Source organism: Pleurodeles waltl, chromosome 10 (genome assembly GCF_031143425.1).
Source record: "Pleurodeles waltl isolate 20211129_DDA chromosome 10, aPleWal1.hap1.20221129, whole genome shotgun sequence".
Classification (NCBI taxonomy): domain Eukaryota; kingdom Metazoa; phylum Chordata; class Amphibia; order Caudata; family Salamandridae; genus Pleurodeles; species Pleurodeles waltl.
Window position 1 is genome coordinate 75,983,071 of NC_090449.1, and position 23,099 is coordinate 76,006,169.

Below are 23,099 nucleotides of genomic sequence, written 5' to 3' on the forward strand. Positions count from 1 at the left end.
AGCCAAACATCTTTCACTAGAGCGTTAGGGGGAGCGATACAGGCCTCTAGTGGCCGACTGCACATCACATCTGACGGGACAATATTCCTTCTTTGTCTCAGGGTCTCCTAGGCACCCTAGCCTTACCTCTTTGCATTTTGGCAGGGGCGTGCCTACTTAATGGATCTAGAATTTCCACAAACATTTGTCCTAGTAGATAAACTTACAGACAGGTGTATTAATTTGTTACCAGAAACTTTATATAGACACCAAACTTTATTTTTACGCACATTCTCATGGATGTCAATGTAACAACTCACACCTACGCAGAAAGACGTACTGTGTGCATGTGTAGAAGGTTTTGGGAGACAACAGGCGCAATGACGTAATGCGCTCGCGTCGGCGGGACGTTACAGGGTGCGCAAGTTTAGGTTAGTCTGACGCTGCCTGGTAGAGGCGAGACTGCTTGTGAACTACGTTGTCCCTACCCGCGCGCCACAACGCTTTCACTAAAACCTTTGCTCTTGAGGCGCGCGTGTGGCGTGGTATATTATTGTTCTTAAAAACCCACCAATGGATGCTGGTGTTAAAAGAAGCATACAGTACACACTGCATCATTGTGACTTTACTTCAACAGCCATTATTTTGCAAATCTGAGCAGTCAAGCAGTTGTAGACCTCTGTGTTTTAAGTCTAGGTGGGAGTTATATTTTGTGCGTGACTGCTAGTGACATTTTGCACATGTATTTCTGGATTATATAGGTTGCACTTGTGCTGGTGCAATTTGGCATTCCTGTTTCACTAGGGATGTCACCCGATCAGTATTTTACCAGCATGACTAGTATTTTCCTTCCAAGACAGGTAAAGCAAAATATTAAAATGTGGCATTTTCCCACTTTTAAACATTACCTTAAAACAAGTCAAAAAGGTTTTTACTCAGTAAGATTATTCCTAACTGATCTTGAAAGCAACCAGAGACAGAATAACTGTGTTCAAAAGAATGCAAAGGATTTTGCCCACCTAGCCCCTTGAGAACCGCACACATACATACAGAAAGCTACTGTAAATATTGGGGCAAATATGTACCATGGAAATTTGACCACAAATTTGCACACAACCTGTGCAATCTACGTAATCCCTGCACTACATGGCAAGAGGAGTGCATGCCATGTTTAAGGAAGGGATATTTTGAATACATCTAACACGCCTGCCTATTGATGGGGATTATATAGGATTGCATTGATTTAATCCCTCCTGCTTAGGTTTCATATTGAATAATTGCCCTCCAGTGCTGCATTTAGCATAAGACTGTATTAAGCGTTTAGTTTCTTAAAATAAACTGTGGTTCCAAGTGGTGATTTTTTTTTTTTTTTTTCCCCCAGAATCCTCTTTTGGAGAGAAATCAAAGACTGAAGAGAGACCTGGAAGGTGAGCATAGTATGCTTGGGATACAGTTTGTAATAGATTTCTGCATATGTTTTGCACTTTGTGGAACAGATACTCATTGGGGTAGAATATTTAATCTCCTGTGTTTTAATCAGATGTCCGCGACTGTAAAAAAAATTGGTACATTTGCCAGCTATCTTGAATTTCTATCTCTCATTATTTTTTCACAAGGCTCATGATTTTTCCACAGCCTGGGAGTTTTTCATGTCATGAGACGTTTTGACCAGTGCCTTCTTATGATGCTTATAAATAAAGAGACTTGATTTTTAGAAACACAGGTTTCTTTACTATTTTGTGAAGAAGGGATACCTTGCATGGAGTGCAAGGAGGGATGACAGCAAATTGAAAATACTCTTTGTATTTTTGTGATACATACGGATGTTCCATACTTTTAAGAGTCATAGATAATGATGTATGTTTCCCCAAAATGGGTTGCTGGTCCTGGGGCGGGAGGGGAGAAGAGGCAGAAACCTCCATTGGTCGATGTGCTTGGTCAGTGCTCCTCCGAGCATCACTCCGACCAGTATACTCCACACATCTTGAAGGAGAATGACTAGATGGGAAAACTCATGTATGGCCTGTGTTAAGCAAAGGAGAGATGCCATGCCAAAATGCAAAATTATCATTTCCATATTAGATATGGCACTTCTGCTGTACAAAATTGACTCTTCTCTATCTGTGCATTGAGATGAAATAAGTTTTGTGGTTACGTAACGTTATCTGAAGGTTTGAGCTCTCTCCAACGTAGTAGTCCATATTCTGGGAGCTACACCCCAGCACTGTTCATCTGGTAGCACTGTAGCATCTTTACAGTAATAAGTTATTGACGCATTTGTAGTGTAGAATGATTCCCACGGGGTCCAGCATCTACCAGCAGAAATAACTGTGACAAGTGATCTGCATCTTACATGGGAAATATCTGTTCCCAGTCCAGTTGCTATCGACTCGTCTTCTATTTATTTTAAGCACTGCAGTTTGCTAATTTTACTGTCTTTACTTTTTTCTTCCTGCAAACGGCAGTATAGCTGAGTGACAATTAGATGCATCTAATCTGTAGCCAATTACATGTTACCTGGTTACAGCATCCCAGTGCGTTGGGAAGCAGGGTTCCCATGTGGTCAGCACCTAGCAAGGGTGAGGTTGGCTAAGGTTGCAGCATTGTGCTCCATGTGGCCTTTCAGTCACTATTAGATTACCCTATGTGCTATGGTTTGACCTCCAGCTGTACTGTAGAACTTCTCACATGTCATGACCCCCAAAGTGCAGTGCGGTAAGGTCTGTAGTGAAAAGGAGAGTCTTTCTCACTAATGTGTCAGACTAGACGACATAATTTTTTTATTTCACAATGTGTGCTTACATTTTAATTAGGTATGCAAAACTCCCCATTTTGTTTCATAGTTCTGTCGCCTCCAATTAAGGGGTCTCGGTTAATTACACAATTACTCTACCCACCCAAACCCTGTTAAGCAAATACTTTGATCTTTAAATTAGCACTGGCAAATCCAGATGGTCTGCCTTCCCAGACTGCCTTCAGTTGTCTATGGCCGCTACACCCTCAGATGCCCGTGTGTAGCTTGACATGCTCAGGCTCAAGTGCCCAGGTAAACCATCCCAGGACCAGATATTGTGATCATGTGCCAGATATAGCAGACTATACACAGCCACAGTTTCTCGTGTTCATGTATGGTTTCACATGTCCATGCACAGTCACGACCACGGCTGTCCTGGTACAACTTTACATGCTCAGGTATTGAAGTTGCGGACCCGTGTAACCATCATGTGCCAGATACATACACACATGCCCAGGTACTGCTATTTTATTCCTGAGACAGCCTTACATAACCAGGTACAGGTTCCCATAGCTAGATATGGCACTTCTTGCGTAAATACATTCTCCTTTTGATAGATACTGCCTCACTTGCTAAGGGACCGTCACTGACACACACACACACACGCACACACAGAAAAAGCCTTGCTATGCTAAGAAACAGCCATTGTTTGCTACCTGCAGCCCCATATGCCCACCATCTTATTTATACCAGCCTCAGTTTACAGCGGTCCATGTTATACCACCTCATCAGGTCATGTAAAATGTCCACATAATCATGCTAGCTGTAGTCCCAAATGAGCAGGTCCTTCCATCATACCTCTGATACATCCTCATTGCACCAGCACCACCGGTATATGCCAGACTCAGCTTTATAAGCTCAGGTATAGGTCCTAGTCCACTCTTACTTGAAGGGCATCCTGACTGGAGAGGGATTTGGTCTGTCTACCAATCAGGAACAGAGTAGGTAGGGGTGAAGTCCCCACACTCCTAGAGCATTCCACTCCAAAAGAGTGAGAGGAGAGAAGGGATGCAGGGGCGGGCTCTCAATGCTGACGCATCTCTGCTTGCACTCAGGCTCTTATACTCTGAGCAAGAAGCAGTGTGGAAGAAGGGATCTTTATGAGGAGGGCAGGAGAGTGGGTGTGCTCTGAGGGTAGCCTCATTGCAAGGACCCCCCCCTTTTGCACAACTTCAGCCTGTACCTTGCCTGATACAGGCTGGGCTGGTACCAGTACTAGGCTTTTGCTTGTATAGCCACGTGTTGTATTCTGTGTAGATTAATTCACGAAATCCATTCTTCAGTTCTTCCGAAGAGATAAGTTTATTAAGACATAAATCAGGAAAAAAGACCTCAGCCACCGGCGCTACCAACCGACACTCTCCAACTCTCCTCTCCCTTCTCCTCGCATGTCCCCCGACCATTCTATAAAGGAATCTACTAAGATTCCATTCTAAACTCAAGACACTACACCACCTCCCTTACTTCACTATTAAATAGATGTACAACATATGTATAAATGTAACTTTAATTTTTTTTTTTTATGTATGCGTATGCAACGTGTGTGTATCATACTAATAACATTACAAGACATAATCTTTCATGTAAGAAGGACGTTTCCGAACACGTTGAGATTTGTATCCTTGTAGAGATTCACTGCTTGAGGAGCTATTTTCTAAGCTCCTCCCCACCAACTCACTTGATGGGAATGAACTTAGCTACTCTATTAAGGTTCCAAACCCTATGATCATCAAGTTTCACAGCATTCCTAAATACCTTGATCACCTGAAAAGGTTGACTAAAACCAGATGAACCTAACTTCTTAGGAGGCTTTATTTTAACCCAGTCTCCCACTCTCACTACTGTCTCCTTAACAGCATTTCTCTCATCAAACACCACCTTCCTACTCAACATTTTCTCTTTCTCTCTCTCTCTCTCTCTCTCTCTCTCCATTCCCCAGTATTGTCAACTTGATTGTCAACCAATGTTCTTTTCTCAGAAACCCACAAAGGCATGATGTGAGTATTAGGTCTCCTTCCTCTAAACAATTTGAACGGTGAAACCCCAGTGGACGAATGCGGGGTAAAACGGTACTCCCTCACTTTTTTATTTACAAAACTTTTCCAATTACTGCCCGTCGATACTGCTAACTGTATACTTTCTTTCAACACCTTAATAAACCTTTCCACAACGCCATTACTTTCAGGATGGTATAAAGCAGCCCTTTTATGTCTTACCCCTCTTTCTTGAAGACATTTCTCCATCTCATTGGAGACCAATTGTACCCCATTGTCTGATAAAATTGAAGAAGGAAACCCTTCTTTCTCAAATAAGCTTTCTAAGAATCCCATGACAACTTTAGACTCTACTGAATTCACAATTTTTACCTCTGGTCAACGTGAAAACATGTCAATACATACTAAAACATATCTGTCACAAGAATTTATTTTTTATGGGCCCCAAAATGTCAATTGAAATATCAGATCATGGGCCACTAGCTTGTTCTCTCACAACCATGGGTTGTGTCCTACACTTCAAACCCTTATCACACTGAGAGCATTCAACACAGTTTCTAACCAGTCTTTCAATTTCTATGTCCATGGCAGGCCACCAGTATCCTTCCCTTACTCTTTCTTTTATTTTGGCTATGCCCATATGACTAGCGTGAGCATGCTTTATCAACACATTCCTCACAGCAGCAGGTGGAATTAATTATGTGCCCCTCGTGAGTAGTCCATCCAACACAGATAATTCATTCCTGATTTGCCAAAAGCCTCTCATACCTTCTTCACATTTATTTTTTTCACACCAAGTATTACATACATTAAACATAACCTTTATTAAAACATCATCCTTCTTCAACTCATCTTTCCATTGTTCCTCAGAAATATTTCCTTCCGAAATCTCACACACTCTGATTTTCTCCTCAGAATCTTCACAATCATCCTCCAGCTCGCATCCAATCTCCACCAATCTTGAAAGACAATCAGCCAAGACATTGTCCACACCAGGGATATATGTCACCTCGAAGTTAAATTCCTGTAATGCCACAACCCACTTACGTATCCTATGAGACACTAGGTCAATCCCTTTCTTACCAAATACTTCCTTCAGTGGTTTATGGTCAGTTTTAACCAAAAACTTCCTTCCCCACAAAAACATCCTTAGTTTGCGTACCGACCAATACACAGCAAGTGCCTCCTTTTCAACCACAGAATAGTTATACTCGGCTCCTACGAATGCACGTGAACTAAATAAAATTGTCCATTCTAGTCCATTGTTCCTTTGCATTAGCACTGCTCCTAAACCTTTGGAACTGGCATCAGTCACAACCCAAGTCTCATCTCTACAGTCAAAGCTACCTAGATTTGGAGCTGAATTCAAACATTGCTTCAAAAAACAAAATTCTTCTTCACAATGTTCTGTCCAACGGAACTCCTTCCCTTTATGCAAAAGTTCTCTTATGGCTGTAGTATTTTGAGCCATATTGTGAATGAACTTACTATAAAACTCAGTCATACCCAAAAATGTAAATACTTCCTCCTTAGTTTGAGGAGATCTCATACTGTTGATGGTATTGACTAAGTCATTTTTTGGTCTAATCCCAGTGCTGCTTATGATATGACCCAAATACTCAATTTCTGCAACATTAAATTTACATTTTGTTTTCTTCAGAGTCAAACCCGCATCCTTCAGCTTTGACAATACTGCTCTCACCCGCACATCATGTTCTTTTTCAGACGAAGCCACAATTAATACATCATCTTGGTAAACTCTGACTCCTTCTAAACCCTTCAGAATATGTTCCATGCTTCTTTGAAACACAGCAGCAGCTGAAATCAACCCAAACGGCATTCTTGTGTATTTGAATGTACCAAACGGTGTAACAAAAGCAGTTAATTCCTGACAGTCTGGATGTAACTTTATCTGATGCTAGGCGGATGCCAAATCTAGTGACGAAAAATGCTTGGCACCATCTAAGAAGCACAACAACTCACATATATTGGGCAGAGGGTAGTGATCCACTACCACCATTTTGTTCAACTCTCTCAAATCTACACATAATATCACCTCCCCATTACCCTTGCAAGCCATAACTACTGGAGACAACCACTCCGTAGCCTGCACCTTCTGTATAATCCCTTCACTAACCAACCTATCCAACTCCATCTTCATACTGTCTCGCACTGATAACGGTACCCCTCTAACTTTAGCTATTTTTGGATTAGAATTGGATTTCAACTTTATTAAGTGCAAATAATTCTTAAGACATCCAATCTTTTTGTTAAATACTTCTGGGAATTCTTTCATCCAAGACATACTACTTTCTTGCTCACTACGTGATTAATTTTCTCCTTGCACATTAACAGAATCAACGGAAAGAGAGCTAGCAATACTCTTCCTACTACACACAGGGAAGTCAGCATTTGGATCTAAAATTACGTTTAGATCTCACTGGTGTAACCAGCTTATTAGAGAATCACCCTTCATAGAAATATATATCTTTCCAGATATAATTATGTCACTAAACTCAATGGTTCCCCAAAAATATCCCAGAAGAGGTATTGGAACACCCCCATAACCTCTAGGTTTGATGTCCGGTTTGAATATTTGAACATGCCCAGCCAATTTATGATCATAAAATGTCTTCGGAATCAAAGTTATCTTGGCTCCTGAATCAAACAGCATTTTAACAATATTCCCGTTGACTTTGACTTCTTCTATTGGGCCATTTGGAGAAAAACCTTCAACTTGAAAAATATTGTATTTTTCCTCCGGATTTCCTTCACTTAAATCAATTTCTTGAACTTTCTTCAAGCTTCTTGTAGATCTGCAACATCTGGTGAAGTGTCCCTTCTTCCCACAGGATTTACACATAGCTTTCCACCCAGGACATCCTTTATTGTTTGCGAAATGGCCTTCATTGCCACATCTGAAGCACTTCCCTTGGTGAAATCCACTGACAGTCTTACTAGACTCAATATTTTTGTTGGCAACTTTAGATTTTTGTATGGTATGTATAAAGTCTCCCTTTCCAGTTTCAAAACCACTCGAAGTCGAAGGCAATTCCTTCCTTAAAACTTCCGTACAGGCTTTCGCATGTTCAACATTCTTAGCAGCCAACACCACGTCTTGTAAAGAAGGATTGTCTTTATGCCACATGCTCTCCCAGGCTTTTTCATAAGAACTACCTAGCATTAACTGATCTCTTAGCCTCTCCTCTAAGGAAGATCCAAAATTACATGTAGAAGCTAACTTGCGTAATTCTGTTATATATTGTTCAATTGTTTCCCCTGAACGTTGAGTGCGTCGCCCAAAATGAAATCTCTCAAGAACGGTACTGATTTTGGGTAGATAGTGCAAGTCCAATTTTTTAATACAAATCTCAAATTCATTCAGGTTAGTGGCCTCTTGGTCTTGAAGTTCTGGAAGATGTTCAAAAATTTCTTGCCCTTCTGACCCTAAGCAATGCATTAGAAGGGAGGTTCTTCTTTCGGCACTTAAAGACGTACCACACACTCTGGCATAATGTGAGAATACTTTTTTCCATTTCAACCATGGAATTGGTGGTTCACCTGGGGAGGATAAAAAAAATGGTGGAGCAGGTACATTCTGCATTATCAATTTTCGATAAAAAGACAAAAAAATAGAAGAGAAAAAACACAAGAAAATATATTATAGTTGAATTCCAATAGTAATAAGAAATCACTATATCCTTCTCTTTATTAAAAAAAAAAAAAAAATGGCAGCCAAAAGAATCCACAGGTGTTGCAGGTTAGCGTACTAGACTCTAGTAAGTCTAAGTCTAGTAACTGCTAGGCAGACAGTGAAAAGCAGGCTGGGGCCCTGTTAGGGGGCCCCTGCACTGCCCATGCCAGTGGCATGGGCAGTGCAGGGGCCCCCAGGGGCACCAGGACACCCGTTCCCGCCAGCCTGTTCCTGGCGGTGAAAACCGCCAGAAACAGGCTGGCGGGAAGGGGGTCAGAATCCCCATGGCGGCGCTGCTTGCAGCGCCGCCATGGAGGATTCGCCCAGCCGGGGGAAATCCGGCGGGAAACCGCTGGACCCGATTTTCCGACCGCAGCTTTAGCGCCGCGGTCGGAATGGGCATTGAAGCACCGCCAGCCTGTTGGCGGTGCTTCAGTCATTCTGCGCCCTGGCAGTCATAGACCGCCAGGGTCAGAATGACCCCCATAGTCTCTTGTCTATTTCCATGTTGCTCGTGTTGACGAGTTAAGACAGAAAAAAAAAACACGAGAGAGAGAGGATGGCACACGCGCTTGCTTGACTGAAAAGCATCACGAGACCACTATCGGTGAGCGCGAGGTATATGCAAGCCGTTAAAAGAGCAGGTCAGCTTGTTAAACAGGTGATTACAAATTTAGTAATGTTTGAAAACAAAGGAATTCCCACTAAACGAGAGACTCACAGCTTCAATATAACAGTAGAAATTCCACGCTGCATATCTTGATGTTGAGGTCTTAATTGTAGAGTTCGATCGCAAAACGCTCGTCGCCAAGTGTTGTATTCTGTGTAGATTAATTCACGAAATCCATTCTTCAGTTCTTCCGAAGAGATAAGTTTATTAAGACATAAATCAGGAAAAAAGACCTCAGCCACCGGCGCTACCAACCGACACTCTCCAACTCTCCTCTCCCTTCTCCTTGCACGTCCCCCGACCGTTCTATAAAGGAATCTACTAAGATTCCATTCTAAACTCAAGACACTACACCACGCATAGAAAAAACTCCCATGAATAAGCCACTGACGCAAGCAGGTGCAACTACACCCCATCAGAAATACATTAGTAGTAAAATAGCACTCTCATATGCCAACAACAAGGTTCATTCTTTTCACAGCTTCTAATCAATATTAACATCCTGCAAGGAAATGCCTCCGTGGCATGGTTACCCCCTGACTTTTTGCCTTTGCTGATGCTAAGTTTTGATTTGAAAGTGTGCTGAGGCCTGCTAACCAGGCCCCAGCACCAGTGTTCTTTCCCTAACCTGTTCTTTTGTTTCCACAATTGGCACACCCTGGCATCCAGGTAAGTCCCTTGTAACTGGTACCCCTGGTACCTAGGGCCCTGATGCCAGGGAAGGTCTCTAAGGGCTGCAGCATATCTTATGCCACCCTGGGGACCCCTCACTCAGCACAGACACACTGCTTGCCAGCTTGTGTGTGCTGGTGAGGACAAAACGAGTAAGTCGACATGGCACTCCCCTCAGGGTGCCATGCCAACCTCACACTGCCTATGCAGTATAGATAAGTTACCCCTCTAGCAGGCCTTACAGCCCTAAGGCAGGGTGCACTATACCATAGGTGAAGGCACCAGTGCATGAGCACTGTGCCCCTACAGTGTCTAAGCAAAACCTTAGACATTGTAAGTGCAGGGTAGCCATAAGAGTATATGGTCTGGGAGTCTGTCATGCACGAACTCCACAGCACCATAATGGCTACACTGAAAACTGTGAAGTTTGGTATCAAACTTCTCAGCACAATAAATGCACACTGATGCCAGTGTACATTTTATTGTAACATACACCCCAGAGTGCACCTTAGAGGTGCCCCCCTGAAACCTTAACCAACTACCCGTGTAGGCTGACTGGTTTTAGCAGCCTGCCACACTCGAGACATGTTGCTGGCCACATGGGGAGAGTGCCTTTGTCACTCTGTGGCTAGTAACAAAGCCTGCACTGGGTGGAGATGCTTATCACCTCCCCCTTGCAGGAACTGTAACACCTGGCGGTGAGCCTCAAAGGCTCACCCCCTTTGTTACAGCACCCCAGGGCATTCCAGCTAGGGGAGTTGCCTGCCCCCTCCGGCCACGGCCCCACTTTTGGCGGCAAGGCCGGAGGAGATAATGAGAAAAGCAAGGAGGAGTCACTGGCCAGTCAGGACAGCCCCTATGGCAACCTGAGCTGAGGTGACTCTGACTTTTAGAAATCCTCCATCTTGCAGATGGAGGATTCCCCCAATAGGGATAGGAATGTGACCCCCTCCCCTTGGGAGGAGGCACAAAGAGGGTGTAGCCACCCTCAGGGCTAGTAGCCATTGGTTACTGCCCTCCCAGACCTAAACACACCCCTAAATTCTGTATTTAGGGGCTCCCCAGAACCTAGGAACTCAGATTCCTGCAACCTAAGAAGAAGAGGACTGCTAAGCTGAAAAACCCTGCAGAGAAGACGGAGACACCAACTGCTTTGGCCCCAGCTCTACCGGCCGGTCTCCCCACTTCTAAAGACACTGCTCCAGCGACGCTTTCCCCAGGGACCAGCGACCTCTGAATCCTCAGAGGACTGCCCTGCCCTAGAAGGACCAAGAACCTCCCGAGGACAGCGGCTCTGTTCACCCAAGACTGCAACTTTGTTTCAAAGGAGCAACTTTAAAACAACTGCGTTTCCCGCCGGAAGCGTGAGACTTGCTACTCTGCACCCGACGCCCCCGGCTCGACTTGTGGAGAAACAGCACTTCAGGGAGGACTCCCTGGCGACTGCGAGACCGTGAGTAGCCAGAGTTGTCCCTCCTGAGCCCCCACAGCGACGCCTGCAGAGGGAATCCCGCGGCTCCCCCTGACCGCGACTGCCTGACTCCCAGATCCCGACGCCTGGTAAAGACTCTGCACCTGCAGCCCCCAGGACCTGAAAGATCGGAACTCCAGTGCAGGAGTGACCCCCAGGAGGCCCTCTCCCTTGCTCAGGTGGTGGCTACCCCGAGGAGCCCCCCCCCTTGCCTGCCTGCATCGCTGAAGAGACCCCTTGGTCTCCCATTGAAATCCATTGGAAACCCGACGTGTGTTTGCACACTGCACCCGGCCGCCCCCGTGCTGCTGAGGGTATACTTTCTGTGCTAACTTGTGTCCCCCCCAGTGCCCTACAAACCCCCCCTGGTCTGCCCTCCGAAGACGCGGGTACTTACCTGCTGGCAGACTAGAACCGGGGCACCCTCTTCTCCATTGAAGCCTATGTGTTTTGGGCACCACTTTGACCTCTGCACCTGACCGGCCCTGAGCTGCTGGTGTGGTAACTTTGGGGTTGCTCTTAACCCCCAACGGTGGGCTACCTTGGACCCTAACTTGAACCCCGTAGGTGGTTTACTTACCTGCAAGAACTAACAAACTCTTACTCCCCCTAGGAACTGTGAAAATTGCACTGTGTCTAGTTTTAAAATAGCTATATGTGATTTATGTGAAAAGTATATATGCTATTGTGATTATTCAAAGTTCCTAAAGTACCTACCTGAAATACCTTTCATTTAAAGTATTACCTGTAAATCTTGAACCTGTGGTTCTTAAAATAAACTAAGAAAATATATTTTTCTATACAAAAACCTATTAGCCTGGATTTGTCTCTGAGTGTGTGTTCCTCATTTATTGCTTGTGTATGTACAACAAATGCTTAACACTACTCCCTTGATAAGCCTACTGCTCGACCACACTACCACAAAATAGAGCATTAGAATTATCTCTTTTTGCCACTATCTTACCTCTAAGGGGAACCCTTGGACTCTGTGCATACTATTCCTTACTTTGAAATAGTGCATACATAGCCAACTTCCTACACATCCCAATATTTAGAACCACATTTAATCCTCTCACCTTCCATTCAGTTTCTCACTGATAGAAACGGCAGTCACATCGACACTAAATGCCAAATATTTGAGTAAAACACATATATACACATTGTGGCAAAATGGTACAACGTTTTATGTGTCTTTCAAGCAGATGCTCCTGCATCCTCTTTAACTCTGCAGAGTAAAAATAGCATATTTATGTTGTGTGCCTTTCTCCAGGTGGAGAATCGCTGAAGAGCACCTTCGACATTATAGCTGAAGCCAATGAGAATGGTGAGTGTTCGTAATTCTCGCCTCAGTGCCTAATCTAATTAATGGGTCCCACTCTGTAACTCTGGGCAATAGCTTGCTTAATCTCCACAATGGCCCTCACAGCGCTTGGATGCCTGGCTTCACCCTGGGGCTGTCCAGGAGTGGGTGCCTCACAGGGAAAATCCAGGAGGGGTTCCACAGCGGTATGCGTACAGCGCCTTGAGACCCTAACGGGTGAGTAGTGCGCTATACATGTGCAAAGGTTACAGTTTTTACCGTTTTTTTTGTTTTCAGTGGTGCAACAGCCCGGAAAGTACTTTGTGATAGACCTTGATACTGTGAGATCAACCAAAAGGATTGCAGGCATGTGCAGCAGTGGCACCTGTACGTGGCGCAAAAACCCGGATGGAAATGTATATATTCCCTACACACAGGCGAAAGATTACAGTAAGTGTGACTGGCTGTCCATGTCAACTAGGTTTGGGTGGGTAAGGTTTGTGGCTTCAGTAATGACCTCTTGATTATAATCAACCTGCCTATGTTGTATTACATTGGGAATCTTAACTTCTTGAGCTATCAGAGGAGAGATGTGTTGTCTTCTAATGCTAAGTAATCTCTTCAACATTCCTTCTCTGTTGTTGCAAGCTTGCAACCACTGTCATCTCGGGTTCCGCTCAAACAAACCGTTTTAAGATATAACTTAACTTGGGGCATTTTGACTCTAACCTACGCCTCTCCACTACTTGTGGATATACTGGAAAGCAATGTAACATCATATGTTTGGGGTTTTGACACACTTTATTCAAAATACATAGCAATCACTTTATGCTTTGATATGGACCCCTCTTTGTTGAGAAGGCAAGAAAGGATGCTTGCCAGTCCGAGAACTGGATGGTCCAAGAAAGAGCATGTAATTTTTTTCAGAAGTTGTTTCTACAGCTTTCCAGTCTCTGACCATTACTCTCTCATAGCAGGGTGTACATATTCAAATTATAGGGTAAATGTGTTTAAAGTTCAAAACTTTTGCTCAAGAAGTAGCGAAGATTCTGTATTTTGGGTTGCACAACTTCAACTGTGGAGTAAATCTACTTGAAGGGAAATGTTTCGCAAGAAAATTTTCCTGTTATTTTTTTCCTGCCAGTAACCTCTCGAAAAAAACTTACTTTAAACACTTTTTTCAGCTGACTGTTTTCAAAACAGTTCAGAGTAGAGTATGAAACAGTTTCCTTACCGGAAATGAAAAGGAATTCTATTCTAAAATTTACTACTGAAACAGCAGAACTCACAAAGCTGCAAACCTCTGATTTTGTAATTCCTGATAAAGCAGTGCTAGCATTACTGCTTTTGTAGACAAATTATGCTCCATGTCTCTTGAATCCCGGGATGGACCAAGTTTACTGAACAGCCTTGCATTATCTGCTTCCACAGACACCACTTGACACCATCTTCAAACACCCATCTTTACACTCAAGTGCAGATTCCCACTTTGCTGTCCCAGGTTGTTAGGGCTCATACACTGCTTATATCGACAGACCTCCATGCTGACTGAGGAAGCCATTTAAACATGCAGGAGTGTTTAACACAGCGGTGATCCTAAAATATTATAGGTGCATCTTCGATACCCACCCACACAACTTTATTTCTTAAGAGAGGAAGTGATACAATTCTGTACCATGACGTCCAAAAAGCCAATATTTCTGCACCTGAAAGTTGGATGTAAATGATGTCTATAACAAAAAATCGTTTAGTAATTCAGCAGGTTTCACCTTGATCAACATTTTCTCTCCAAAACTGGGACATTTTAAAGACATGTCTCTCCTGGGCTCTGGAGAGGGAGTTGGCTAAGCATGTTACACTAGCGTACATAGGACGTATGTTGACTTGCCCTTGCTCCCATGTTCTCTTTCTTACATTTGTCCCTTAGCGCCATCATACCATGACTGCCCATAATGTACCATCACTAAACTGGTGCCATAATTCTGCCAGTGTGGGCACCTTTATGGCACTCCTTTGCACAATATATATTGGCGTACTACCATAATGCAGAGATACATACCATCAGACCATGGTTTGCCACTAAATATGAAGTGATGCTACTATTATACCAGGGCCAGGACTTTAGTACTGGTGGGCATGATGCCCTGAATGGCAGGGAATGTCGCCATTATGCAAATACTAGTCTTTTGCGAGGGACAGGCGTCATGCAATGGGCTGCATTTGAATAAATGTAGCCTATCTCTCCTAAAGGAAACATGGGTACATTAAAAAAATAAGAATTGGCAGTGGTGCCTTTGGGACCCCTTACCATTTGAGAATGGATTAACATCACTGTCTTGGGTGTTGGTATTTTTTTGCGACCGGATTACAATTGCAAAACACTGATACATTCCAAACGAACTTGCATTTTTGGGAAGGACTCGTACAACGTATCCCTTCCAAATTGTGAATCTGTATCAATTGGCAAAGCCATTTTAAAACTCTGTAAAACGTACTAACTCCTAAAATGACTTTAACATATTTGAAAAAAAATATTTTAACAATCACAACCCTGAATCGGAGTGTTTGTAACTTTTAAAATGCTTAGTAGATTTGGCCCAGAATGTGCTGAGAGTAAAAAAAAAGGGTACTGACGAACAAGAAGCTGCAATATCCCAGGCTCCACCCATGTCTACAACAACAGGACAGATTTTCCCAATGAATTTAAAGGGTCTTAAATGATGTACAAGAATGTCAACAAAGGTCGGAAAGTCCCAGAAAACCTCAAGAGAACAGAAGATGTTTGTAGCTTTACTAGGAAGACACCATCCGTGTTAAGCACAGCAGATAGTTGCCTACAGAATCTCTACTACACTTTTGAGAGAATTCTGTGGCTGCAATGCAACATTGCCTCAAAGGAAATATCAAGCATCCAGTGAATGTTACATGAGTAGTGCTAGAGCCATATTACAGAGAGTGCCCTTGGGTCCCAATGGACATTTGCACCCACTTTTTACACCCTCAGGCACTATAGTATTACAAAATGGGCAGTGGATGCAGGTTCAGAGGCAAACATGCCCTAAGGAAGCACACTGACAAAGTGCCCCAAAAAGGTGGTGCACTGTCAGTGTGTCTCCTGGAGGAAGCCCTCTAGAGCCGGTTAAGGGGATCCCATGGACCCCCAGACATCCTCCAGCAGTCAATCACTTCTCCTGCCTGCATGGGGACCTCTAAACCCTCTTCAAAGTGCAGGCGCGTTGCCACCTGCACAGAGAACATGGAGCGTATTTGAAGCAGCTGGCACCATATTTCACTGAATGCACTGCCAACAGGGTCCTTTTGACGTCATGGAAAGGCGGAGGGAGATACAAAGTGTGTGATGTAATTTCCTCCAGTATTTAGATGGTAGCCATGTTCAAGCATCACCTGAATAGTGGAGTTTGGGTCTTAGCTAACTGATGAGACAGAGCCATCATTTGTGTGAGTACCCAGGAGAGGAGGGCTGCTTCAGGTTTCTTCAAGGTTTTAGCGTAAAGTTAGTCAGAAAGTCTGTAAAGTTAGGTGGGTGCGAGTTTTAGATTTCCCAAAAAGCAAAGAGGTGGACCCAACTAAAAAGAATAGGGCAGGCTGGGGCAGCTGGACAGTGGTAATAAACAAGGTTTGGTGCATCAATTGTCCATTTTTCTGAAAAGTATGGTTAGCTAGCGTGGAGCTCCAGTGAGGTAGCCTGTCCACTCTAGTCCATTTCTTCCTTGTGGCAATGTAGGGCAAAGAGACCCAGCAGAGTAGGCTAGCATAAACTTATACCTAACATCAGCAGACCAGGATGGGCAGCAAGAGAAGGCGTCCTACTAGCACAGGCCCAGCAGCAGATGATATGTGGAAGAAGACAAGAATCAGAGAGAATAGGCTAGTTGAAAGCTGCAAAATAGAAGAAAGGCTGCAAAATACCCAGCTGGGTGTAGTGACATACGGCACATAAAACTCCAGAAAAGGAAAGTTTAAAATCTACTTAGACCATAAAACCCTGCACACTGGGGTGATATAACAGAAAGAAACCAGTGATCCCTCTTGCTTTCTCCCTTCTGACAGAAAAAATTTAAATGACAACACAAATTTAAAGCTTTGAAGATGATGTGTGTGGATTTGTATGTCGAAGTACTTTGCAATTAGTTTAGTTCTACTGTGGTGTAAAATAGTACATACGACTTCAAGTGGTTATTAAGTTCTTTCGGTTCATGTCCTAAGTTCACCCCAGCCCCAAACACCACCCAACAAGTTAGCTTTAAGCACTGCATATTATTTTCATCTGGCACTGTTCATATTATGTGTACCACTTTCACACTTTTGGCCTAAATTCTCAATTACTAGATACGTGACCATCACTCTTCGCACTCTGTAGAGAGGCCAAGGATTCCACGTGTATGAAGTCTTAATACCTTTATGAACCACTGACAGTCACTATGAGAAAGACATATCACCTATAGGCTCATATCCATAGCTCTCAGTTGTGCCCCATCATGAATACTGACCCACAACTGGAACTCACCCAGGCGTTTAGAGGCGACTTGTCTCACATAAGTGTCAAATGTTGCATGAAAAAACTACAGAAACACAACATACAGAAAAAATCAAATACTCTTTAAGAATGCATGATGAAGTTAAAATTAAATGTTAACAGGGACCTCATGGCTGTGATCGATTACCTCAAGGCTTTTACAGCTGGTGTTTAATTACTGTCACATCTAAGACCTGGCAGGATTCAATCTGCTTTATGCCCTGCAGGTTGCACCCTGCTATGGACTGATTGACAGGCTGGGGGCCCAATTAGAATAGTGCCATCGGCTCTGCCTGCGCATCACACACATTTTCATAGGTCACTCTGCCATATCTGGCCCAGTCTTAGAGGTGGCCAAGCCACTGAAAGCTCAAGCCTGGTTTCAGCTCATCTTAAGGTCATCTTGGATCTTTGAACACAAAAAGAGCTAAGCTTTCATATGCCTTCTGCATGCCCTCACATCTAGCCTCACTCACCATGAATTAAAGATTAAAACAGTGACATTGGATGTAAAAAGGGGGAGAGAAAAATACCCATCTAGTAGCTGAATTGAACAATGTGAAACCAGAACTTTTTGGCTCAATTCCAGCTTCCCCGTTTCAACAGATTGTGATTGTAGGCAAATATTTTATTTCAACGAACCTTCTTCTTCTTTCTTACCACATATGAAAGCACCTTCAAATGAGTGAGTTGAAGAAGTGCAATGCAACTGGGGCTTGCAAATTTTATACTTTGGTTGAGCATGCGCTGTCCATAGCCTGCTCAGAATAGACATTTTGCTTACTTTTTGGTCATCTTCTATTGCCCCCCTTTAGGGAGGTAATCTCACAAGAGACCAATGACAATTTCTGGAATGAACAGGTACACTTTGGTTCCTGAAGATGAGTGTGTTTGGGAATGGTGTAGTTCAGGGTGGAGGTCAGATCCTGGTGTCTGATTCATTTAGTCGTTGGCACTGCTTGCATCTGTGGCTGCAATAGGTTTATATAAAATCCATTACTCAGCTAGTTCTTTTCATAAACCTTTCTGTGTTTTCTGGAAGAACGCCTCTTTACTCCAAAACATCTTTCTCAATGGGTTGCTTCTGTCTCCTCTGTAGCCCGCTACCACAACATTGTCTTTCTCACTGCGTTCAGAGAATTTGCCAGTGCGACTTGTATTCGATTTGTGCCACGAACCAACGAAACAGACTACATCACCTTTGAGTCAGGCAGCGGGTAAGAATTAACTGAATACATTGTATGACCTGATTTGCAAGGTTGAAGTATGCCCAACTCATCATAACACATACATATAAAGTATGCCTAATTTTCAACTGGCACATATGTTGATTCATGGCGACAACAGAGCGGTAAAAGGAGGCATTAATGCACAGTAATTCCCCTTTGTGCTCAGCAATGCTAACTTCTTTTCCTAACATGCTTGCACTTTGGTAGATAGTGAAGGCAGAAAGTTGCCAGAGAGACTAACCAACTCTTTCCTCCACCTAAATGTTGTTCTTCTTATGGTGTGTGATGATTCCGATGTTTGATTTCAAACAATATGACTAGAAGAGCAAAATAGGGGACACAGAAGAGCACATACCTCCAAGGATAGAATACACTTAAAAATGAAAAAATATAAATAAATTGCTACCAAAGCGTAATATCTGAAAATAAGGAAAGGCTGAAAATACATGGCAAGGTACAGGGTAGTGGGCAAAAGGGCAATTGAATGGCTGATGTGGAACTCAGCCTACATGGTAGGGTAGTATGACTTGAAATGCACAAAGCTTGTTATTTCAGGTATTGATTGGTGGGAGACTTCACAATAAGAGATTTAAGTAGGATACCAGAGAGGCTGAGGCCTGGATGGCAGAGATTGAGTAGACCAGAGGTTACTTCACTGTGCAGTGATCTAAGAGTGAAACATTGAGGCGGCCTGGTAGACACCATAGGAATAGACAGAATGTTTGCAAGGTCCGTGGTGACTGCATGGGTAAAGCTCTGCAGCATTGATGGCTCAACATTGAGAACTCTACTTCATGGGACATCATTTCAAGATAACAACAACATAATGAGCCACTGCGTCAACTACGGTAAGCATTTAAAAACGAAGGAAAATAAGTTCGGTCCATTAAAAAATAAATACATTTTAAAGAAACCTAAGGACAACCCACTGAAATGTATTACCATTTGATGAAAAAGGAATAAAAAGATCACAAGAGGTTTCCAACCCACTTCCCCACCCGCAAGACATAAATCATTAATTAACATAATGTATTCTTTAAAAAAGGGGTTCATTGATATAGTACATTTATATATATAAAGAAAATAACATTTATAGTATAACTACATTTATTTTTAAAATGTAGAGTTGACCTTGAGACATATATTTCCCATTTTAATCAGGTGATTTACTTTAGATTAACATATTTTAGAATAATTATGGGTTAGTTTTAGTATAGGGAAAAAAACACAATACAATATATAAATAATTAAAATAATTTGAGAGGTTAGTGTTTTGTATAGGTTTAGGTTCAGTAAACAATTTAAATTAAATCAGTTTAGAATGAGTATTCAGTTGAGGTTAAGGATGAGTGACATTAAAATGGAAAAATAAGTGTTTGAATTAACATTAGGTTTTGGTTAAGGTTGAATAATGTACGTTAATGAAATAAAAAGTGAACAAAAAGTTGAGGTTCAGATAATAATTAAGGCTAGAATAAGGAGAAATAAGGTAAAGGCAATACAAATAATTACTATTTAGGGTTAATATTAGAATTAAATAAAGGGCAACATATAAGAGAACACTTTACTATGCATATAGAAGAAAAGGTGGCAATGAAGTTACAATCGAGAAAAATAATTCAAATTATAATTTGATAAACTCATAAAAAGGTATGTATAGGTGTAAGGTAAATGAGAGAGGTCAAAGTAGTTGTGAAATACATTACATACTTGCCTTGACTATGTTGTGGTCCTGGATGCAGTACTTTTGAAGTAGTTGTACATCGTTATGATAATAATAAGTGTAGTAAAATACCTTTGGGAGCGCAGAGAGAAACTTTGTTAGATTCAAGTAGAAACAAGAAATCTCCGCAGCTGTTTGGTGGAAGTTGCCTCAAGTTGGCACGCATGTAAATATGGTAGCTCTGGAAGACGGAGCTCATAGTTACGTCAAGTGTCACAGTAGGCAAGCTACAAGAATAGACAAAAGGGTCAAATAATGTAGTTCTGTGGGTATGAGGGCGTAAAAACTCAAGCTAGGGAATGGAGATGTTCTCACCTGGAAGGAGACCTGATGTCAGAACCGCTCAACACAGCTGAAAAGATGCTGGATGGATTGTTCAGCTCCTCATGCGGCACAGCGGATGGAGCTCTTGCTCCCTCGGTTCATAGAGGAAGTGCTCTACAACTTCCATGGATGTAGAAAAAGTCAAGCTCCAGTGCTGCTTTGTGTAAAAGTAGCAACGGCTCTAGTAATCATTTGATCAAATAAAAAAAATACTAGGCTCATTGTTCTTAAATGCTGATAGACTGCAAACAAAACTGTGCGATTGTTATTGTGTTGTGCATGGAAAAATATGTAACATGTGCCTTGCCTCTGCACTTTTCTTTTTACCCATTAGGTGCTGGTCTCCAATAGGCCGTATGGGGAACCAGCAGTTTGTCTCAATAGCCAAATCGTCCTGCATGGTGACCGGCGTCATAGCACACCAGCTGATGCATAGTCTGGGTTTCCACCACGAGCATGTCAGGAAGGACAGAGACAATTATGTGTCTGTGCAGTGGGACAACATTCTAAGCGGTATATTTCTTTGAACTTTTTTCATTTTCTCTACAGGATTTTTGTCTGTTTAAATTAGGCCTACACTTTTGTTCTCACAAACCAGCTCCAAATGTGTCCTCTAGCCTTTCCATGTTTTAGCAGTATTGACTCTGAAGCTGAAGCCGTTTTTTAGTTCCTTGAATAATTGCAATACTTTTCCAAGTAAACATTTTTTTTAATATACAATAACGACATGAGTATTAGTTTCTTTCACTAATATCTTGATTCACCAGGGCACCAATGGGCAGGAGATGCCCAGCCCTAAGAATATTCATTTGTTAGCAAATGTTGGTGTCTTACTGCAGACTCAAAATGGACTTACACCAGCAAAGGTTGACCAATTGATGAAATGTTTCTATGTTTTTAAGAAAGTCTATCCTTCCAGATAGAAAGCAAATTGACAGCTCAACAAGAAAGATATACTGAATGGTTAACCTACTCAAATCTTAAGACAAACGCTAATAAACAAAAAACATGGTACAAGTTTACAAAGAAGATGAGATCCTCGAACGTTTTGCCACCTTGTATCCCAACCAGTGCTCCCTAGAACTTTGAACTCTTGATTATGAATCAGATGATAAAAGACAGCGAACAAAAGAATCTTGCGTCTGAAATTAATACATAAGAGATTGAAAAAGGTGTTTGTAACTTAAAGTAGGAAAATGAGCTAGCCAGATGGTCTACCCAATGAGTTTTGGAAGTAATTTTGAGGAGAAATTAAAGGGTGTTTGTTAATATGCTGTTGGGAGGTATTTGAACAGAACAAACTCCAACTTCATGGCAGAGAACATACATTGTGGTTTTTAATAAATCAGGCAAATATCCTAGCTGTGTGCTGAACTGACCTATCTCGTTTGTAAATTTGAATAGCAAAATGTATGTAGAATCCCTGACGGACTTACTACAAGAAAAGATCCAGAATGTTGTAAAGAACATAGGGGGCAATCGGTAAATAATTGTGGACTATTACAGTGCCCCCTTAAATGACTGCATTGGAGAACAGCATTATTATATGTCCTTTAAGACTCCGAGAGAGATTGTATAAATATTCGAAATGAGGCTGCTATATGTAAATCGGTTTTAAGCGGTCGACATTATACTATTGATCAACAATTTAAAACTCAATGTTTATTGTAGAATATTTTTCAAAGTTTGACAGGAAACAGACATTGAAGAAATAATGAGCAGAGAAATACAATTCATATAATTGCAACATAAATTACAAGATTAATTTCACAGTGATCATGATTAAATATAAAATAAATTCATGCAGTGGCAATTTGCTGTTCAACACTGGTCACAAAAGAGAAAGATAAAAATACGTACCGAATATATGTCACTTGTTTGCATGTGTTTCAGCCCTCATAAGTCATCAGTTGCAACCAGACCTTATTTGGGACATAACATGAATTTCAGAACACATTTACGTGTGACACAAGCACTGTGAAAGAAAATATTTTGTACAGCATAGAATGCTACTTGTTCAATCTCTAAGGAAAGCAATTAGCGAATATAGAAATATTCTCACATGCCTCACCAGTAAGTCTAATTCTTCCTTTCTACAGAGCTCTAGAGTGCTGACTTTGAACTGTGAGACATGTGCACCATTTGACCTAGATTAAAGCACCAGCTATCCCTTAATGCAGTAGACCTACCTTGACGCACAACTACTCATTCATCACTCTGTTGTTTGTGTTTCCCCCTTGATTCTGGTGGGTTTACTGGTTACTTCTAGTTTTTTCCAATTATTTTGTTAGGCGGAGGGTCATATATTCCACAATTCGTGTTGTGGCCCATCCCATAACTTTATAGTACCTGTAAAGCAATGCAGATTGACTTGAACATACATTGCCAAAGATGCAGTTTTTTGTATTAATTTGTTTTTCATTTGGTACATCTACATGACAAAGTGACTGGCGTGGGTCAATATTTACAGGGGTGGGTGTTTCTTTTTCTTTCAGGTCATGAATATGAATTCGAAATGGATGACACCAACAATATAAAATACACTCCATATGACTATGGCTCCATCCTGCACTATGGGAAGTAAGTACTGTACCCTCTGTGGGACTCCATCATGGCATGTGTGACTTTGGGGTTATATTTCTAAATCTGTTGTCTAAGTAGGAGGATGGCTGGCTGATGTTTAGATCCATGGCCTCTACTGGGGAGGCTTTT

General features: G+C 42.1%; 1 protein-coding gene across 1 annotated transcript in view; it reads left to right on the top strand.

Moving 5' to 3' along the window:
* Positions 1-23,099, top strand: part of LOC138261112 (high choriolytic enzyme 1-like) — a 39,429-nt gene that overhangs the window by 473 nt on the left and 15,857 nt on the right. Inside the window, exons 2-7 of the mRNA XM_069209769.1 lie at positions 1,361-1,406; positions 12,545-12,598; positions 12,872-13,024; positions 18,211-18,328; positions 20,722-20,900; positions 22,883-22,967. Of these exons, the coding sequence (XP_069065870.1) occupies positions 1,361-1,406; positions 12,545-12,598; positions 12,872-13,024; positions 18,211-18,328; positions 20,722-20,900; positions 22,883-22,967 (635 nt within the window). The remainder of the gene's footprint in view (positions 1-1,360; positions 1,407-12,544; positions 12,599-12,871; positions 13,025-18,210; positions 18,329-20,721; positions 20,901-22,882; positions 22,968-23,099) is intronic.